Source organism: Aotus nancymaae, unplaced genomic scaffold (genome assembly GCF_030222135.1).
Source record: "Aotus nancymaae isolate 86718 unplaced genomic scaffold, 86718_ANA_hifiasm-v0.15.2.pri h1tg000009l, whole genome shotgun sequence".
Classification (NCBI taxonomy): Eukaryota; Metazoa; Chordata; class Mammalia; order Primates; family Aotidae; genus Aotus; species Aotus nancymaae.
Genome location: NW_026988420.1, coordinates 8,193,642 through 8,213,131, shown reverse-complemented (window position 1 = coordinate 8,213,131; position 19,490 = coordinate 8,193,642). Strand labels below are relative to the sequence as shown.

The 19,490-nt window shown below is 46.7% G+C and overlaps 1 protein-coding gene and 1 pseudogene across 1 annotated transcript in view; one reads left to right on the top strand and one right to left on the bottom strand.

Moving 5' to 3' along the window:
* The window catches only part of LATS2 (large tumor suppressor kinase 2), a 98,438-nt gene extending 79,181 nt beyond the window's left edge, over nucleotides 1-19,257 (bottom strand). Inside the window, exons 1-2 of the mRNA XM_064373536.1 lie at nucleotides 19,016-19,257; nucleotides 239-772 (exon numbers count right to left, since the gene is read on the bottom strand). Of these exons, the coding sequence (XP_064229606.1) occupies nucleotides 239-580 (342 nt within the window). The 5' untranslated portion in view covers nucleotides 581-772; nucleotides 19,016-19,257. The remainder of the gene's footprint in view (nucleotides 1-238; nucleotides 773-19,015) is intronic.
* Nucleotides 1,214-2,042, top strand: LOC105710009 (small ribosomal subunit protein uS5-like; annotated as a pseudogene).
* Nucleotides 19,258-19,490: the final 233 nt, after the last annotated feature.

The following is a 19,490-nucleotide window of genomic DNA, read 5'->3' as shown; positions in this document are numbered from 1 at the left end:
CAAGAATAGAACAGAAAATGCACATGTTACAATTTCAGGAGACCTCAGCATCTTCTGGATCTTGCCTGAAAAGGAAAAGCAGCTCAAAAGACTCTTTTAGAGAGAAAGTAAAGAACCTTCAATTGTGAGTTCAGTTATGTGTTAAAAGAGAGCCTTCGAGTAGTTGCCAAACCGTTCTGACAGTCCCAGCTGTCCCGTAGCTGCCCCTGAGCATGGCCGTGGGGAGGTCTGTACCTACCTGGTCGCATCCTGCGTTCACCAGTTCCTGCAGCATCTGCCGGTTCACTTCTGCAGCTGCAGAGGTGCCTGATTCATTAGCAAAAGGCAACAAGGAATATCTGATTTCCCTCAAGGCTTTCTGATAAGGTCCGAACTTTGGGGTGGCTCTCATCTGCTGCTGCTGCCTGGCGGCATCTTTGCTCCCCAGGACTTTGGCATCCAGGGAAGTGTCACTGTTTGGTCCCACGGGTAGCCCCTGAGCTGAAGACTTGGATGGCTGCTTTAACCCCTCACGAATCTCTTGCAGTCGCTGCCGGCTATTTCCAGAATAAGTCGTGGCAGGAAAAGTCTTTGGCCTCATTTTCCTTTTACCATAAATACAATCTTCTTAAAGTGTTGTATTATTTTTTAAAAAAAACTGTCAATAGCATCAGTTTGTTGTAAACATACTTTCAAAATAATTTCCTTTGAAAATTTTCTTTCCTTCAATTTTTGTAGTTCTTGTAGAGAACCTAAAATTGTTCAAAGTCTTCATTGTGAAGATCATCACTCTCTGAAAAAGAAAATAAATGGGAGAGAAATGTTCATTTGTGGTTTTCATATAATGTTCACACTACTATTCAGAAATGAACAGTGATCTTGGAAATACACCACATGGAAAGAAAAGAAAGAACACATCACCTCTCAGAAATGACAAAAATACTGTTCAGCCATGGTTAGAGCACAGACATCTAGGGTTGTCCCAAATGTTTCCTGTAATACATAATCTGCAATAAATTAAATTGCTCTAAATATTCAACTCAAGGCAAGAGCGATAGTATTAACAACTGACAGCTCGGCTGGGCGCAGTGGCTCACTCCTGTAATCCCAGCGCTTTGGGAGGCCGAGGAGGTCAGGAGTTCGAGACCAGCCTGGCCAATATGACAAAACCACATCTCTACTAAAAATATAAAAAATTGTCTTCCACTCTGAGAAAACACCAAATGGCGGAGGCCCCGGGGACCCTGGGATGGGGAACCGTGGTGGCTTCGTGGAGGTTTAGGCAGTGGCATCCGGGGCTGGGGCCGGGTCAAAGCCGTAGAGCTCGCAGAGGCAAGGCCGAGGATAAGGAGTGGATGCCTGTCACCAAGCTGGGCCGCCTGGTCAAGAACATGAAGATCAAGTCCCTGGAGGGGATCTATCTCTTCTCCCTGCCCATCAATGAGTCTGAGATCATTGACTTTTTCCTGGGGGCATCTCTCACGGATGAAGTTTTGAAGATTATGCTGGCGCAGAAGCAGACCCGTGCTGGCCAGCGCACCAGGTTCAAGGTGTTTGTTGCCACTGGGGACTACAATGGCCCTGTCGGTCTGGGTGTTAAAGTGTTCCAAGGAGGTGGCCACTGCCATCCGCGGAGTCATCATCCTGGCCAAGCTCTCCATTGTCCCCATGTGCAGAGGCTACTGGGGGAACAAGATCGGCAAGCCCCACACCATCCCTTGCAAGGTGACAGGCTGCTGCGGTTCTGTGCTGGTGCGCCTCATCCCTGAGCCCAGGGGCACTGGCATTGTCTCGGCACCTGTGCCCAAGAAGCTGCTCACGATGGCTGGTATCGATGACTGCTACACCTCAGCCAGGGGCTGCACTGCCACCCTGGGCAACTTCATCCAGCCAAGGCCACCTCTGATGCCATCTCTAAGACTTACAGCTATCTGACCCCTGACCTCTAGAAGGAGACTGTATTCACCAAGTCTCCCTATCAGGAATTCACTGACCACCTCTTCAAGACCCACACCAGAGTCTCCATGCAGAGGACCCAGACTCCAGCTGTGGCTACAACATAGGGTTTTTATACAAGAAAAATAAAGTGAATTAACTCTGAAAAAAAAAATACAAAAAATTAGCCAGGCATAGTGGCGCATGCCTGTCGTCCGAGCTACTCAGGAGGCTGAGGCAAGAGAATCACTTGAACCTAGGAGGTGAAGGTTGGAGTGAGCTGAGATCGTGCCACTGCACTTTGGCCTGGGCGACAGAGAGAGACTCTGTCTCAAAAAAAAAAAAAACAAAAAAACAGACAGCTCATTTAAAATACTTTATTATAATAAAATTTTATTTTGAAACTCATAGCTTGAGGGGTATTTCGAGTTAAATTTTCTACGTGGGGTCTTGGATTTCTGGCTTGTTCCTAATAACAAATCAACTCCTTGTCCTTCATCCCCATGGCTTTACTAACTGCTCCCCTCACATGAGATGTGGACCTTACACATTTTAGAAAAATTTCTGAACTTTTCCTTATAAAACCCTCCCAATTTTCCTAAAAGACACCACAAAGCCTGTCACATTAAAGGTGTCCTATATTGCAAATGTTTCAATTGCAGTTTCCAAACCCACATTATGAGACTTTGAAGGCAACTACTTCCTTGATTTTTTTTTACAAGGTGGCCACTTACCAGCATTTTGACCTAAATAGAAAAATTAAAATATCTTTCTTGTAGAAATTGATACTGACATGGAAAGGGACTGGTAATAGCATGTAGGCCACTTCTTTCTCAGAGTGCACCATGGCCACATGGATAAGAGTTATTAGTACAGACCGACTACGACTTCAGCATGGAAATGGCTTTGTTATACGGAACGCGATGTTACAAAGGTACTTTACAATAGTGAATCTACCTACCCCAGGCCTAGTTCACTGCCTACTCTGCTGTTCTTTGATTCAGAAAACAAAATGCAGCCCAAGTCACTGCCCTCAGCAGCCAGCACAGGTGTCACAAGGCTGGGAGACCCTGGACCAGTCCCCTGGGCCTTCCTCAGCCCCCACTCCCTGCTATGTAATACAGATGAATGCTTAGAACAGTGGTGAGCACCAGGTCAGATGACAAGGGTGCCGGGACCTGTGGTACTTGGGACGCACAACATCCTCCCTGCTCTTCACCCTGTGATGACTGTTTACATAACCAGCTGCCCTAACCCAGGCATTGTGCCCGCTGGTGAGACAGGCAGAGCCAGCACCCCACACCATGCCAAAGCCCTAGTGGCTGCCCCTTCCCTCACCCACTTCCCCTTACTCCACAGAACTCAGTGAGCAGATTTTGAAGGATAATCATTTTGAGTTTTAATAAATGAAGAACAACTGATCCCAAAAGAGTACCCTTTAAATGGGGATAGGCAGAGGGATCTGGATGTTTAGCTTCCATAAGGAACTCTGTAACTGTAAACCGTGACCCTGCTTCACAGATTTTTCAAGTGGAAAAACGAAAAAAGGATAGCAAATATTCACCCAGCCTTACTATGTGTCAGGCACGGTTCAAAGAGTTAATTTACATAGATCTATTGCACAACCATATGCCACAGCAAACACTAAGAGATGACAGTTGAATTCCTTGTTCTTGCTTAGATGGAAGGGGATCGTAAGGGTTTTAACTATCACCTTTCTCAATGCAATTGTGTGAAGATTCCATTTAGAAAGTAGAAGACAGACTACAATTTCTTAACATGAAATCCCTATTTTAATACAAAATATGATATAGTAAAGTCACTGAAATGACTGTGGTAAGACTGTGCAGATATCGAGCTATTAGATGTAGGGATAACCCAGATCCCCTGGGGCCCGTATTGGCCACACACCAGAAGCCTAGAGCTCTGCTTCATTGTTGTAAAATGGAGCATATTGCAACCACACTCATTTCAGTGATTTTGTGCTCCAAGCATCTGTTTTGAAATACCTAACTTTCTAAAACCATAACTTCACATTCTGACAAAAATGGAGAGATTCTCAAGGCAATGCCAAGAAGTATGGAGGATCCTAGGAGTGACTCAGTATGTCTGGGAAGAGACAGTAGAGTTCTTTCTTTTCCTGTAAGAATTTACACAAATCACTTTGTTTCCAATCTTTAGTTTTCTTCCCTTTCTTTGAAAACTAAAATAGAGAAAACATAGCCATACTATCTTCACAAGAACAATCAATGCAAAGGAGGGCCTGACAATACACAGGGAAAGTTTCTTCATGCTCAGAATACAGTCACTCCTCCACCTAGCCATCTAGCCCATCCACCCTCTACCTACCATACAAACATTTATTAAATACCTACTCAAGGCTGGGCACTGTAGCTCACACCTATAATCCCAGCACTCTGGGAGGCCAAGGCAGGTAGATCACCTGAGGTCAGGAGTTCGAGGCCAACCTGGCCAACATATAGTTAACCCTGTCTCTACTAAAAATACAAAATTAGCTGGGCATGGTGGTGGGTGCCTATAATCCCAGCTACGGATCCAGGATGGCTGATCACTACCAGCTCGGGCTCGTAGTTCCCAGTAAAAGCGCAGAGAACGAGAGGACGCCACACTTTCAGACGAATATTTGTTGCTCACGGACCAGGAGATTCCCAGCAGAGGAGCCCCACATGTCGCCAGGGCGACTCCTGTGGCCCGTGCGGCGGTTTTGCTGGTGCCTTAGCGCGCCAGTTTTTGGTGCAGAGTCCGGAGATTCCCAGGCAGAAAAGCACCATCAATCTTAACACCGCTGTTTTGGCCGGTGCAGTGGATTGCTCAGATTTCAGCGCTGGGAATCAACAAGTTGGATGTCTGCTCAGAGACCTAGTTAGAAAGTCGGTAATTACAAAGACAACAGACGGATAAATATATAATGAAGGGAAGAAATCAGTGTAAAAAGGCAGAGAATACTCAAAATCAGAATGCCTCTCCCTCTACAGGGGATCGCAATTCCTCATCAGTAAAGGAACAAGGCTTAATAGATAACGAGTGTGTTCCAGTAACAGAAGCAGGCTTCAAAACGTGGGTGATAAGAAACTTCTGTGAATTCAAAGAACTTGTTCTAACCCAATGCAAAGAAACTAAGAACCTTGAAAAAAGGTTTGACGAAATGTTAACGAGAATGGACAATTTAGAGAGGAATATAAGTGAATTGATGGAGCTGAAAAACACAACACGAGAACTTCGCGAAACATGCACAAGTTTAAACAGTCGAATTGATCAAGTAGAAGAAAGGATATCAGAAGTCGAGAACCAGCTCAGTGAAATGAAACGAGAAGACAAGATTGGAGAAAAAAGGATGAAAAGGAATGAGCAAAGTCTCCAGGAAATATGGGACTATGTGAAAAGACCTAATTTACGTTTGATAGGTGTACCTGAATGTGATGAAGAGAATGAATCCAAGTTGGAAAATACTCTTCAGGATATCATTCAGGAAAACTTTCCCAACCTGGCAAGGCAGGGTAATATTCAACTCCAGGTAATACAGAGAACACCACAAAGATATTCTTCACGAAGACCAACCCCAAGGCACATAATTGCCAGATTTATTAGGGTTGAAATGAAGGAGAAAATACTAAGGGCAGCCAGAGAGAAAGGTCAGGTTACCCACAAAGGGAAACCTGTCAGACTTACAGCAGATCTCTCAGCAGAAACCCTGCAAGCTAGAAAAGAGTGGGGACCAATATTTAACATCCTTAAAGAAAAGAACTTTCAACCCAGAATTTCCTATCCAGCCAAACTAAGCTTTATAGTCAAAGGAAAAATTAAATCTTTTGCAAACAAACAAGTACTTAGAGAGTTCACCACCACCAGACCTGCTTTACAAGAGCTTCTGAAAGAAGCACTATACATATAAAGGAACAACCAATATCAGCCTTTCCAAAAATGTATCAAAAAGAAAAGAACATGAACACAACGAAAAATTTACACTAACTAATGGGCAAAACAGCCAGCTAGCATCAAATGCCAGTATTAAAGTTATATATATTCTAAATCGGATAAAAAGCCAAAACCCATCGGTATGCTGCATCCAGACCCATCTCACATGCAACGACACACAAAGACTCAAAACAAAGAGAAGAAGGAAGATTTATCAACCAATCAGAGAGTAAAAATAAACAAATAAATAAAAAGCAGGAGATGCAATTCTCGCCTCTGATAAAGTAGACTTTAAAGCAACAAAGAGCAAAAGAGGCAAAGAAAGACATTACATAATGGCAAAAGGATCAATGTAGCAAGAAGAGCTAACGATTTTATATATCAACGAGTCAGAAAATTAACAAGGACATCCAGGACTTGAACTCAGACCCGGAACAAGTAAATTTAATAAACATTTATAGAACTCTCCACTTTAAATACATAAAACATACATTACCACCTTACACCTATTCCATAAGTGACTACATAATTGGAAGTAAATCACTCCTCAGCAATCGCATAGCATTTCATAGGTTTAAATGAAATATTGGTTGGCTCCTCGTTTGTTATTTTCTTCCCTTATTCCTTCCTGTTAACATCAAGTATAATTATTGGTATAAAAGAGGTTTTCAATACCCATTACTAAACTGCATTCTAGCCTGGGCAAGAAAGCAATACTCCCATTCTCTCTCTCTCTTTCTCTTCCTTTTTCCTCCTCTTCTTTATTCTTTTTCTTTTCTTTGTTTCTTTCTTTCAAAAAAAAAAAAAAAAATCCCAGCTACGGAGGAGGCTGAGCCAGGAGAGTCACTTGAACCAGGGAGGCAGAAGTTGCAGTGAGCAGAGATCGCACCATTGCACTCCAGCCTGGGCAACAAGAGTAAAACTCCAACTCAAAAAATAAAAAATAAAATATCTACTGAATCTCAGGCACTGATAGGATAAATAAAAACAAAATCTTGCCTTCAGCAAGTTTACTGTCAAGTGAAAGTTGGGGTGAGGCCAGTAAATAAACAGCTTCAAAAAAAAGAGATGCCTGGAGAATAAAAAAGAAAAGGCTTTGAAGTAGAAGTAATTAGACCTGAGTGTCAGGAGGAACAAATTCCAGCCAGAGGGAACAGCATATGCAAAGAAGCCTCCAGGCTCCACCCACCATATTCAGGTCTGTGCAGTGCAGGCTCTTCCTGGAGACATGGGAGGCCAAGGGACTGGGGGGCAAGGGGTGTGGGGAATGAAACTGTGGAGGTATCCAGAGGCTCAATTCCCAGCCATGCTGAGTCCGGACTCAGTGCAGAGGATGGACAGCCACTGTCCATGGTTTAGCTAGAGTGACATGGCCTGAGTGGAAGGTGGGCTAGAAGGGACAGGTGCAACACCCTCTGGGTGAGGAGCAGCAGCCCCAGGGAGCAAGGAGAAGGGGTTTCAGGTCTGAAATAAAAGGCACAGATCGGGGTAGAAGGGGTGTTGGCATCTGCTTATGGGACATTTGCCCAGCCAGTGGCCTGCCTGCTCAACCATGAAATGGAGCTGCCAGGTGAGTGGACGGCCGAAGGCCCTCCCGGTTCACTCACATTCTTTAGAGGAGCAGCCATCTGTGATATGTCTCTTTTTACCAGCAGTGACACACCAGCAAGGCACAGAAGGGGCAAAGTGCTTTTCACTCAGTGATGAAAGGGCAAGAGCAACAAGAGACAATCTGCACTGAAGAAAAAGAACTACGACAAAGTTCCACGTTAAAGCCAGGATGCGGGGATATCCTCTCCCCCATCACATGAGCAGAGAGAAGGGAGTAGGAGGTGGCTGAAGGAGGTCCTGGTTGATTCTGAGGCTGGAAAGCTTTCTCTGGAATCTGCTCTAAAGAGGAGAAGCTGGCCTGGCACAGTGGCTCATGCCTGTAATCCCAATACTTTGGGAGGCCGAGGCGGGCGGATCACTCTCAAAACAGGAATTTGAGACCAGCATGGCCAACATGGTGAAACCCTGTCTCTACTAAAAAAAAAAAATACAAAAATTAGCCAGGTGTGGCAGCATGTCCCTGTAGTCCAAGCTACTCAGGAGGCTGAGGCAAGAGAATCCCTTCAACCTGGGAGGCGGAGATTGCAGTGAGCTGAGACTGCACCATTGCACTCCAGCCTGGGCGACAAGAGGGAGACTCTGTCTCAAAAATAAATAAATAAATAAGGGAAGCTGTTGAAAGCCAGGAGGAACAGTAAGGCTTTTGGGAGTGAAGAGGGTATGAGCAATCCACTTATTTAACATATTTTTTAAACTGCAGACTATAACATTGACAGATGTTCACCAAAAGAGCACACTCTTGTAAGTAGCATCCAGATCAAGACGTGTATCATTATCATGACCCCAGAAGCCCCCAGGCCCCCACAGATCAGTGCCTCAAGGGGAACCACCTTCATGACATCTAACACCAAGGATTAGACTAACCAATTTTTGAAATGTATCTCCAAGGAATTAAGCAATCTCTACTCTGTACAGCACATTTCGTTCAACACTGTATTTGCATATTTGCACATGTGGTGCACAGCAGAAGCCTGTTAGTCTTCATTGCTGAGTAAAATCCCCTGTTTGAATACATCATAACTTATGCATCCGTTCTACCACCAATGGATGTTTAGGTTGCTCCTGGTCTGGGCTACTACAAATGGCACCTCTGCCTTTCAGGCTGCCATGGCTCCAGGCCCAGGGCTGGGAGGACCTGCAGAGTGGGTGCTCAGCTCAAGGCCCTGTTTCCACCACCATACCAAATACTTCCCAGTAAAAATATTTCCTGTATAGTGACTGGCAGAGCCCCTGGAGAGACTGTAAGAAGGCACCCCTTCCTCAAGAAGTTTTTTGTTTGTTACTATATTATTGTACAGAACCAACAACTCTCCCTGGGAAGCTTTCTGGAGCCCTGCGGGCAGTGGCCCCGGCCCACGCATAGTCATGCCTCGATACCATAGGCATGTGAGGGGGCGGGGAAAGGCTGAGTCAAATGGAAGGCGGGAACGGGACCTCTGAGGCACAGGAAAGTAATGGTCTTAGTGCAAGTCATACAGGAGGAGAGCGATCACGTGTGCCCTCCAGAAGATGTGAGACACATATGTTTTGTGAGGGGAGGGGAGTCTCTACTGCCACAGGTCTTCTGTGAGTGGCTAAAAGTCTCCAAGTAGATTACACTCATAAAAATGAGTATATATGTGATGTGAGGCAAGCCCTCTTACATGTAGGGCCCTTAAGCAGTGCACGACCTGAACACCCACACGAGGTGGTCCTGTTACTAGGTCGTGGGGATGCAGAAAGATTGATGTGCCTATGACTTTAAGGAGCTCATAGTTCAAGATGGGAAGGCAAAGGAGAAAATCAACTATTTAAATAAAGTATACCATGTGTCACAATGAAAGGCTGCGCAAAGAATTATGGGGATCTGAAATAGCTAGTAGTTAAAGGATAGAAAAAAGTAGGTACATTCAATAGCACTAAGAGGTAGAACCCATAGGATTAAGTAATGTTCACTGGAAAGGACTGATAGGAAAGATAAGTCCAAGTTTCTGATTTGAAAAATGGGGCCAGTGGCGCTGCCATTCTCTGAGCCAGGAAACCTCACTTATCTAGACAATGGGGCCCACCAGGAGAGCAGCATCAGTGGTGGAGGAGGAGGGCAGTGACCAAAGGTGAAAAAGCACAGGACAGGCTGGGTCCAGTGGCTCACACATGTCATCCTAGCACTTTGGGAGGCCAAGATGGGAGGACTGCTTGAGTGCAGGAGATGGAGACCAACCTGGGCAACACAGGAAGACAGCATTTCTAAAAATAATTAAATAACTAGCCAGGTATGGAGAAGGCACACCTATGGTCCCAGCTACTCAGGAGGCTGAGGTGGGAGAATCACTTGAACCCAGGGGGTAGAGGCTGCAGTGAGCCAAGGTCACACTACTGCACTCCAGCCTGGGAGTCACAGCAAGACCCTGTCTAAAAAGCACAGGGTGGTGGGCAGGGTGTGGTGGCTCACACCTGTAATCCCAACACTCCGGGAGGCCAAAGTGGGTGAATCACAAGGTCAGGAGTTCGAGACCAGCCTGGCCAACATAGTGAGACCCCGTCTCTAATAAAAATACAAAAATTAGCCAGGCATGGTGGCACATGCCTGTAGTCCCACCTGCTCAGGAGGCTGAGGGAGGAAAATCACTTGAACCTGGGAGAGGAGGTCGTGGTAAGCCAAGATCATGCCACTGCACTCCAGCCTGGGCAAAATAGCAAGACTCTGTCTCAAAAAAAATAAAGCACAGGGCAGGGAAACTCACTGAGAGCTGGGTGTTCAGTGCTAAAGAAGTGGCTGGGGCCAGACACGGTGGCTCATGCTTCTAATCCCAGCGCTTTGGGAGGCAGAGGCAGGTGCATCACGAGGTCAAGAGATCGAGACCATCCTGGCCAACATGGTGAAACCCTGTCTCTACTAAAAATACAAATATTAGCTGGGCACAATGATGCACATCTGTAGTCCCAGCTACTCCAGAGGCTGAGGCAGGAGAATCACTTGAACCTGGGAGGTGAAGGTTTCAGTGAGCTGAGATCGCATCACTGCACTCTAGCCTGGCAACTGAGCAAGACTCTATCTCAAAAAAAAGAAGTGGCTGGAGGTAGGGGGCCTGGGTCCTTCCCCAGCTCTGGCACTGAGCGTGCAGTCTGAGCCTGTCACTTAACCTTGCTGAGTTTCAAGCTCCTGCACAGAACCAAGGGTCCGACATCCCGCTGCTGTCTACCTGACAGGGTTGCCCTGAGGATCACAGTGGTGCTGTGTGTGACGGCAGGCTCAATCTGTAATGCATGATAAACTCATCAATTCTCACCATTACTAATTAAGGATTTATAATAAGTTAAACAAAAAAGGTTTAATGAGGTCAGAAGATAAGACCACGGAAAAATTACCAAACTGAACATAGAAACAGGTCATGCTTGTTCCAAGTGACTCCTTTTTATTTTTTATTTTATTTTTTTGGAGACAGAATCTCACTCTGTCACCTAGGATGGAGGGCAGTGGCACAATCTCAGCTCATTGCAACCTCCGCCTCCCAGGTTCAAACATTCTTGTGCCTCAGCCACCCGAGCAGCTGGGATTACAGGCATGCACCACTGCACCCGGGTAATTTTTGTATTTTTAGCAGAGAAGTGGTTTTGCCCTGTTGCCCAGGCTAGTCTCGAACTCCTGACCTCAAGTGATCCACCTGCCTCAGCCTCCCAAAGTGCTGAGATAACAGGTGAGAGCGACCCCGCCCAGTCGAGTGACTCCTCTCAGTGTTTGACAATGATGCACAGAAAGTTAAAGTAGCTTTCTTTCAACAGCAAAGGCAGAAAAGCACAGAGAAGAGAAGCTTAAGTCACTCCTCTCTGAAATGTGCCTGCAGCCAGGCGTCTCGCTGTTCAGTTCTGAGCCACTGGATGCTGACTGTGGCTCAAAAGCCAGATCCTGTGCATGTCAAAGGCACCAATACTTCCCGTCCTCCCTAACTTGCAAAACCTTTCTCTCAGCTAGAAAAACCCAACCCAACTCACCCCACCTGCCTGGCTCACTCCTACTCCAAAACCTCAGCCTAGAACCCCTCTCACAGAAGGATCTCCCTGACTTCTAAGGGGCGGCATGTTCCCTCCCAGCCCTTCCCTGAGCACCATCACTGGCTGGTGTGCTTCCTCTTGAAGAACCTGACAGCACCATGAGGGGCATCCTGTTTCGTTTATCCCCATCTACTCCCTGGCATGCGGGCACAGGCCCATGCAGCATCTGTTGAAAGACACAGGTAGTCACTCAGCACGGAGTCTGTTTCTTCAGTTCTACAATGAGGATAAACCTGTCAGTGCCACCCCGAAGGTCTTAGGAGGTAACAAGGAGAATGAAGCCTCAATCAACAGCAGCGCCTTCTCTGAAGTTTAACATGCAGGTCTAAATGAAATGTGTCCAAGGTTGGTTTACACAGAACAAAAGTTGCAGGACTATGGCATATTATTCAGCTATAAAAAGTAGGGAAATTCTGTCATAGGCAACAATAAAGATGAACCTCGAGGACATTACGCTAAGTGAAAGAAGCCAGACACAAAAAGGAAATATTGTATGATTCCAGTTATGTGAATTACCTCCAGTAGGTAAATTCATAGAGACAGAAAGAAGAGAGATTACCAGGAGCAAGGGGAATAGGGACTTTTTATTTAATGGGTACAGTTTCTGTTTGAGATGATTTAAAAAAAAGTCTTACATATACACAGTGGTGATACTTGCAGTAATGATGCATTTAACACCACTTAACTGAACCGTATACTTATGAATGGTTAAAATATTCTGTACATTTTACCTCAATTTTAGAAAATGGGGGAAAAGGTTTCCTAACTATTCCTATTTAGCAAACTCGTGTTTGAACAACGGCTCCCTTTTTAAACACAGTTACACAGCTGGGCGTGTTGGCTTACATCTGTAATCCTAGCACTTTGGGAGGCCTAGGCAGGCGGATCACTTGAGGTCAGGAGTTTAAGACCAGCCTGGCCAACATGGCGAAACCCTGTCTCTACTAAAAATACAAAAATTAGCCAGAAATCGCTTGAACCTAGGAGGTGGAGGTTGCAGTGAGGCAAGTAATTCCACTGCACCCCAGCCTAGGCAACAGAGCAAGACTCCATCTCAAAAAAATAAATAAACAAACAAACAAACATAGCTACACAATGAAAGACTGGACCTAAGGACTGGGTAGGATATAGTAGGGCAAAGTCTCCTCATCAAGCCCAAACCCCAGGGCAGCTGCACTTCCCCACCCTACTTGCCCTCCACCACACAGGCACTGACTCACAGCAGAGTCGCGCTACTGGAGACACCTGGGATTTTAAGTACCTTTAGGTCCCACAAACATTCAAATCATAAAAGCAACCAGGGTAGGCAAGTCTGGACATTTCTATGTCGACACCTATGCCTAAGCTAAGAAATACTAAGTGGCTATGCCCCTAAACAGAAGCCAAATCAGGGGTCCTGGTTTTTCTTTCTTTTTCCATTTCCCCTTCAACATTTGCTTATGAAAAAATTCAAACATACAGAAAGGTTGAGAGGATTATTCACTGACACTGCTAAACCTACCACCTGGTTTTGTTTGGTACAGAGGAAGGGGGAGGACCCCCACATCCTGTTCTGATTTTCTCCCCGTCTCCCACCGTAGGGAGGCATTGGTCCAGGAATACCACAAGGGCTGTCCCTGTGTTAAGTGAATATGAAAAACAGTACCTACAGATAAACTGTGTTCCTGCCTGAATACTTTAGAAAGGATGAAACTTTCCTTCAGTTTCATAAAGAATGAAAGTATTTTTTCAGCTTGAGACCGTGTATTTTAAGCTGTGTATTTGAAGACAGTTGATTTCATGGCCAAATTATGAACTTTTGAAAGAATTTTCATGAGAATACTCATCAGTCAAGATTGCAGCTGGAAATGAACAACTCTGACATACTAGTATACCATTTTAATGAGACTTCACATATGGGAAATTTTCTTTCATCAAGAGTTTTATAAATACAACCCTCATGGATGTAGACTTAAAAAAAAATGGGGGTATCAAGCAAAGAATCTAACTTTCTTTGGCATCACCAATTAATTTAAACACACTTTCAATAAGAAACTACAAACATTGGAATTTTAAAACTGTAACAACTCACAAAACAAAAACACCTCATTCTCTAAATCCAGAGCTGAGGCAACTACTAAATCCCATGCTTAATATAGGTGGCTTGTGTAAACAATGTGAGAGCAAAATTTTAAGCATGCCTTTAATTTGGTCCCACCAAACCCAATTCCAACCCTCAATCCAATCCTGGAAAATGCTATCAGATGTTCAAGAATTTTTATTCTAATTTCTCCTAGTGCTTCGCAAACCTGCACTGGCTGCCAAACACACATCAAGCAGCAACCAAGGAATCAACCAAACCAATGTCTCATGGGACTTGCACTAATGACAAACGTTGGCATTTTCTGAAGCAGGATTTCTTGGACCTAAAATTCCAGCTATTATTTAAATCATATCCCTACTATAATTAACTAGCAAAGCTGAAACTAAATCAGGCAGACGGACCAGGCCTCCAGCCAGATGCTAAATGTCAGAATCATAAACCACTATGTGGATGTACCACTCCAGCACAGTCCAGGCCAGGAAGCCACAGGCCAAGGGCTACCTCTCATAATGAGGGTCTTTGAGGAAGGCAGTGATTGCATTCCACTAGGGATCCAGGAAAACATACTTTAGAAGAATTCCCACTCTCCAATAGCAGCGTCATCACAAGGCCTCAGAGGGTTTGGCTTTGCCATACGTGTGCTCAGCACTGTACTCGACACTATGAGGTTTCACCCAAGGAGAACAGGGTATCGCTTTTTTTTTTTTCTTTTTTTTTTTTTAAGAGAGTCTCACTCCGGTTGCCCAGGCTGGAGTGCAGTGACAAGATCTTGGCTCACTGCAGCCTCAACCTCCCAGGCTCAGGTAATCCTCCCATCTCAGCCTCCTCCTACGAAGCCAGGTCCTCAGGCACACATCACCATGCCTAGCTAATTTTTTGTATTTTTAGTAGAGATGGCATTTCGCTATGTTGCCCAGGCTGTTCTTGAATTCCTAGACTCAAGTGATCCACCTGCCTCAGCCTCCCAAAGTGCTGGAATTACAGGTACGAGCCACAATGCCCTGCCAGGGTCTCACTTCTACATAAGCTTACAGTCTAGGGGAAAAAGACACCATCACATTCTCTATTAGACGGCTTTGTACATGATACTTGTATGATATACATTATGCAAATATAAATGGCATTAAAAAACTGAGCTATGGAAGTCTGTATCAAGTTATCCCAATGGAGTGACCAAGTTGCAGATACATCATAATTAGTTCTTTGGAGCATTCCTAGTATCAAGCAACCCAACAGGATGGGCCACCTTATATTCAATTCCATAGCCCAGAAGGGGTTCTCAATCATTGTGAAAGCCTTGCCTCCCCTGCACCCCTCCAAGTTTCGGATATGCTCCAGCTAGGGAGTTACAACACCCCTCCCATTTGAGAATCATTGCTACGGACTGATGTAATAAATACTGTGACTGTCCAGAGAATCCCTGCCTATTTCCATGGAGGAGCGCGATTCTTCAGAAAGGTGTTGAGATCATTTGGAAAAAGTATCTTAGAAAAAAGGACGTTTCACCAAAATTAGAAAGGCTGAAGGGCTATAATTTGATGGAGAAATTGTGAAGCTATTCTCGGAGTCTGGAACTTCCTCTGAAAAGGCTCAAATGTGGAATAGAAAGATGAACAAAACAAGCAAAAAATGTTGGGGAGGGGGCAGGTGCTGTCCACCTACATTTATTGAAAAAACAAGAGTGAGACTCTTGAGAAGGATGATGGAGTTACCTAGTAATGAATCACACTGGCCCTTAGCATTCCTGCTCAAGATAACTGCCTAGAGGCAGAGGGGCTGACTATTCCAAACAGAGGTCCACTCCTTTCAAAATCCAGCTTACATTCTTAAGATCCTTACCATCCTAACTGATCGAGGGTGTATAGGATATAAACTATGCCACAAGATTGTAACAATCAGTGTTAACAAGAAATATAAACCATGGCTACAAAATATGGGATGTTTTTCATTTTTCTCCCAGAAAAGTTCCCATGTATGTCAAATATTGTCCCACAAACAAAAAGTATTTGTGAATTAACTTAAAACACTTGTCACAATTAACCTGACATGGTCTAGATGATAACCAACAGTCTTCCCAGGGTGAATGGCAAACAGTAAACAATGCCAAATTTCCATTCTAATTTTAACATCATAACCAATGGCTTTATTTCCAATATTACCTTGCTTTTTTCATACTTTCAAAATAAAACTAATAATCATGTAACATTAGCCTTAAAAATACTGAGTGAACAGCTAAGTGAAACTAATAGCCCAAGCAGGGCTTCCCTCACACTCAGAGGCCCGCACAGGGCACTCTATGTAATAAAGGCCATCACAGAGAGCAGCATCGACCTAGCATACAATGGGAACAGTGCCCCTGGACTTGTGCAATTTGTAGGCCAATTCCTTCCAGAGGAATTACTAAGCAATAGACTTTTTAAAAGAAAGAAGATTCAGAGAATGTTTAAGAGCTGGAAGTCAGTCACTTCAATCAAGTCTTATCCCTTCTTTCTGTTCATCAGAACATTTCAGCACTTTTTTGAACAGATTTAGCCAAGACAGAGTAAATGCATTTGAATTTATCCTGTTATTTCTTCATGCCTACCGTTTTTAAAAAGTCAGTAAGACATACTGTTTAGAAGTTTCACATGATTTTAATTACAAAATAAACTATAAAAGCAGCTTTTCAAAAATGGTGTTGGTATGGTTTTTCCAATACAAAAGAGAACACCTCTTCCTTAACCCCAGCTTCCAGAAATCCTTCCTCTGTGTTTATGGTCAATTTATCAGCTTCAACCCCCACGCTACCCCACCCCTCTGTGGAGTGTAGCAGCCCAGGGCTGGCTATTTACAACACAGCATTTAAAATAACAAGGAATCTTATTGTAAAAGCATTCCCCTCCCACCAAAGGAAAGCCCCTCCCATCAACCCTGTGATTTGCTAAGGAACATGTACAGCCCCAATTTACACTATAAACTATTTCAAACTCAATGGAGAAGCCAAAAAAAATCCCTTCCAGTTATATAATTGTATGATTCTAGTAATTCACCCTAATAATTTTGCAAGACAGGCTAGCCTCTGCTCAGATACCTTAAACTGCCTGAGATTTGGAGAGTTATTAAATGTTCACAAACTCATTTTCAAAGGAATGCTGGTACATTCATTAAACAGTGCCTTCTATACCCGCATAATGAGACAAAATTTTGTGAGAGGCTGAATAACATATCTTGATAATTACAGTTAAATAGACATAGTAAAAAATTTATACATTCTCATTTTGGAGTATTTTTTCTGTTACTACCTTATTACAACAGTTGTTACAGAAGAAAAGAAACCTTAAAAACATACAAAGCAGCTTACTAAAAATACAGCGAGATTTAGTACAAATTTCCTAATAATCAGCCCTGAGTTACTTTTTCCACGATTAAGGGAAGGCCTCTCATCTTCTAAGTTAAAATTTTAAGCAGAACATTTGTGTAAGATCACACACATTTTGTGATTTCCCAAATTTCAGTATATATGTTTCTTACTAAAATATGGGCAAACTTTCCTTTAAAAATGTACATATTTATTGAATATTTTGTGAAAAGAGCTGTTCAGCTATCAATCTGAATGATTTACTGGCCAAATGTATGTATACTCTACGGCTTCATAGTTAAGGTGAAATATTTTTTTAATGCTATTACATTAAAAACACTTATACCCATGCCAGAGAAGCGTGAAAATGTAAAAGTTCTTGTTCAAAATTCTCCTCAGGTGGGGCGCGATGGCTCACACCTGCAATCCCAGCACTCTGGAAGACCGAGGAGGGTGGATCACCTGAGGTCAGGACTTCAAAACCAGCCTAGCCAACACAGCGAAACCGCGAAACCCCGAAACCCCGTCTCTACTAGAAACACAAAATTAGCTGGGCTGGCGGCACGGGCCTGTAGTCCTAGCCCCGCGGGAGGCTGAAGCAGGAGAATCGCTTGAACCTGCGAGGCAGAGGCTGCAGTGAACGGAGATCACACCACTGCCCTCCAGCCTTGGAGACAGAGTGAGATCCTGTCTTAAAAACAAACAAACAAAAAACAACAAAATTTTTGTCAACAAAAGCTGCAAGTTAAGTTCTTTCAAGGTGATCCTGCCAAAACAGCATTTCTCATCAAAAGGCCTCAGAATAGCCTCCCAGCCGCCGAGCTCACCCGGGACCCTGTTACCAGCTGCCTGGAGCCCCAGTCGGGTGGGTTTTACCTTCTTCAGGGTCCATTCCTCGCCTCGCCCCCCCCCCACCCCCGTGCCCTCAGCCCCCGGGACACCGGAGACTTGGACTTCACAAACGGGTTTGCTCCAGGCCGCACTCCATCCCCGAGGGAAAGCTCCCAGAAGTTCTAGAGTTGGGCTGGAGGAAGTGATGGCAAGAAGTGAATGATGTCAGAATCCCCATCTCCGGAGTCCCGCTAAGGAGCTACGTGCAGGTGAGCTTGCATCAGAAGAGAAAGCCAAGCCCCCCACACGTCGCTAAACTAGGGCACAGGAACGGCGTGTTATGCAACGGCAGCCGCTAGCATGGCCACGAAAGCGCTCCTGCGGCTCGGGCCGCGTCCCGCCAAGACCACTAGCAAACTCGCAGCGTCGGCGCGGTCGCCGGCCGGGAGACGCCAAGCACGGCCTGGCAGCCCACGGCCCCGGAGGAACGGCGCCTCAGTGGTGCGGCGGCCTCTGAGAGGCTGACTGGCCGGCGGGTCGGCGGAGCGATCGCGGGGGACAGGATGGGAACCGCGCAACCGTGGGTGAGGCGGCACAGCCACCAGGGGCTGAGGGGCGGCGCGGCCTCGGCTGCGCACGGCCGTGGGGCTGTCGGCTCGGGGGACGACGGTGCGGCCGGCTGGGACAGCCGGGGCGGGCCCCGAAGAATTGATTGGCCCGTGGGACGATGGTACGGCCCGGAGGACGACGCCGGCTCCGTGGGACAGCGGCGCGGCCCGACGCGGGGGTCTCGGGGCTGTCAGGGGCGCCCGGCTGGGCGTCTGGTGGAAAGCCGAGCCCCCGGGGACAGCGGGAGCGGAGGCGCGCCCGGCGCTACAGCCCCTTCAGATCTGGGGCGCCGCCCCCGGCCCGCGCCGCCCCTGCCCCGCCAGTATCCTGGCCACCCCCGCCGCCGCACAACAAAGCAGCGCAGCCCCGCGGCCCCCGCCCGACGCCGGCCTCCAACTTCCCCGGCTCCTCCGGAACCGGCTCCGCGGGCTCCGCACGGCCGAGACGACGCGCCGCCGGGCGGGGGCGGCTCCGGGCGGGCGCGGACCGTGGGGGCAGGGTGCAGGGATCCGTCCGGACAAACTTCCTCGGCCGCCCCGCCGGGCGCCCTTCCCGGAGCCTCGGTCGCACGGTGAGTGCGCGGAGCTGCAGGGCTCGACCGCCTCGGAAACGCCGGCCACCTTCTCGGCTGCCGCCCCGACCCCCGCCCCCGGCCCCCTCACCTCGTGGGGCGCGGTCTACACCCTCGGGGGCGTCCTGGCCCGCGGCTTCCGGGCCTCGCGCGCCAGGAGACCGGGCACTGGTGGCTGGAGCTGCTGCTGGCCCCGCAGGGACGGGGGAGCCCCGGGCGGCGGCGGTGGCGTGGACGGCGACTGCTCCATCTTCCCGGGGCGCTCACGCCGCGGTTCCAAAGCGCAGACCCAAGTGGGACATTCGCTACATTGTTGGCATTCCACGGGGCGTCACGTGACCCCGCCTCCCGCGTCACTCTCGGCCGCATACCAGCCCGGGCGGGGCGCCTGCGGCCCCTGCTCCTCGGCAGCCGCTCCGCCCCGCCCCGCCCCGCCCGGCCGTGCTTCTTGCCTCGGGCCTCGGCCGCCACCTGCCCGCGGCCTCCCTGCTGCCCAGTGGTAGCTCGCCGGGGGCCTCTTGGACCTTTTTGACTCTGTGCTGTCCGCCCCCAAACTTGAGTATTTG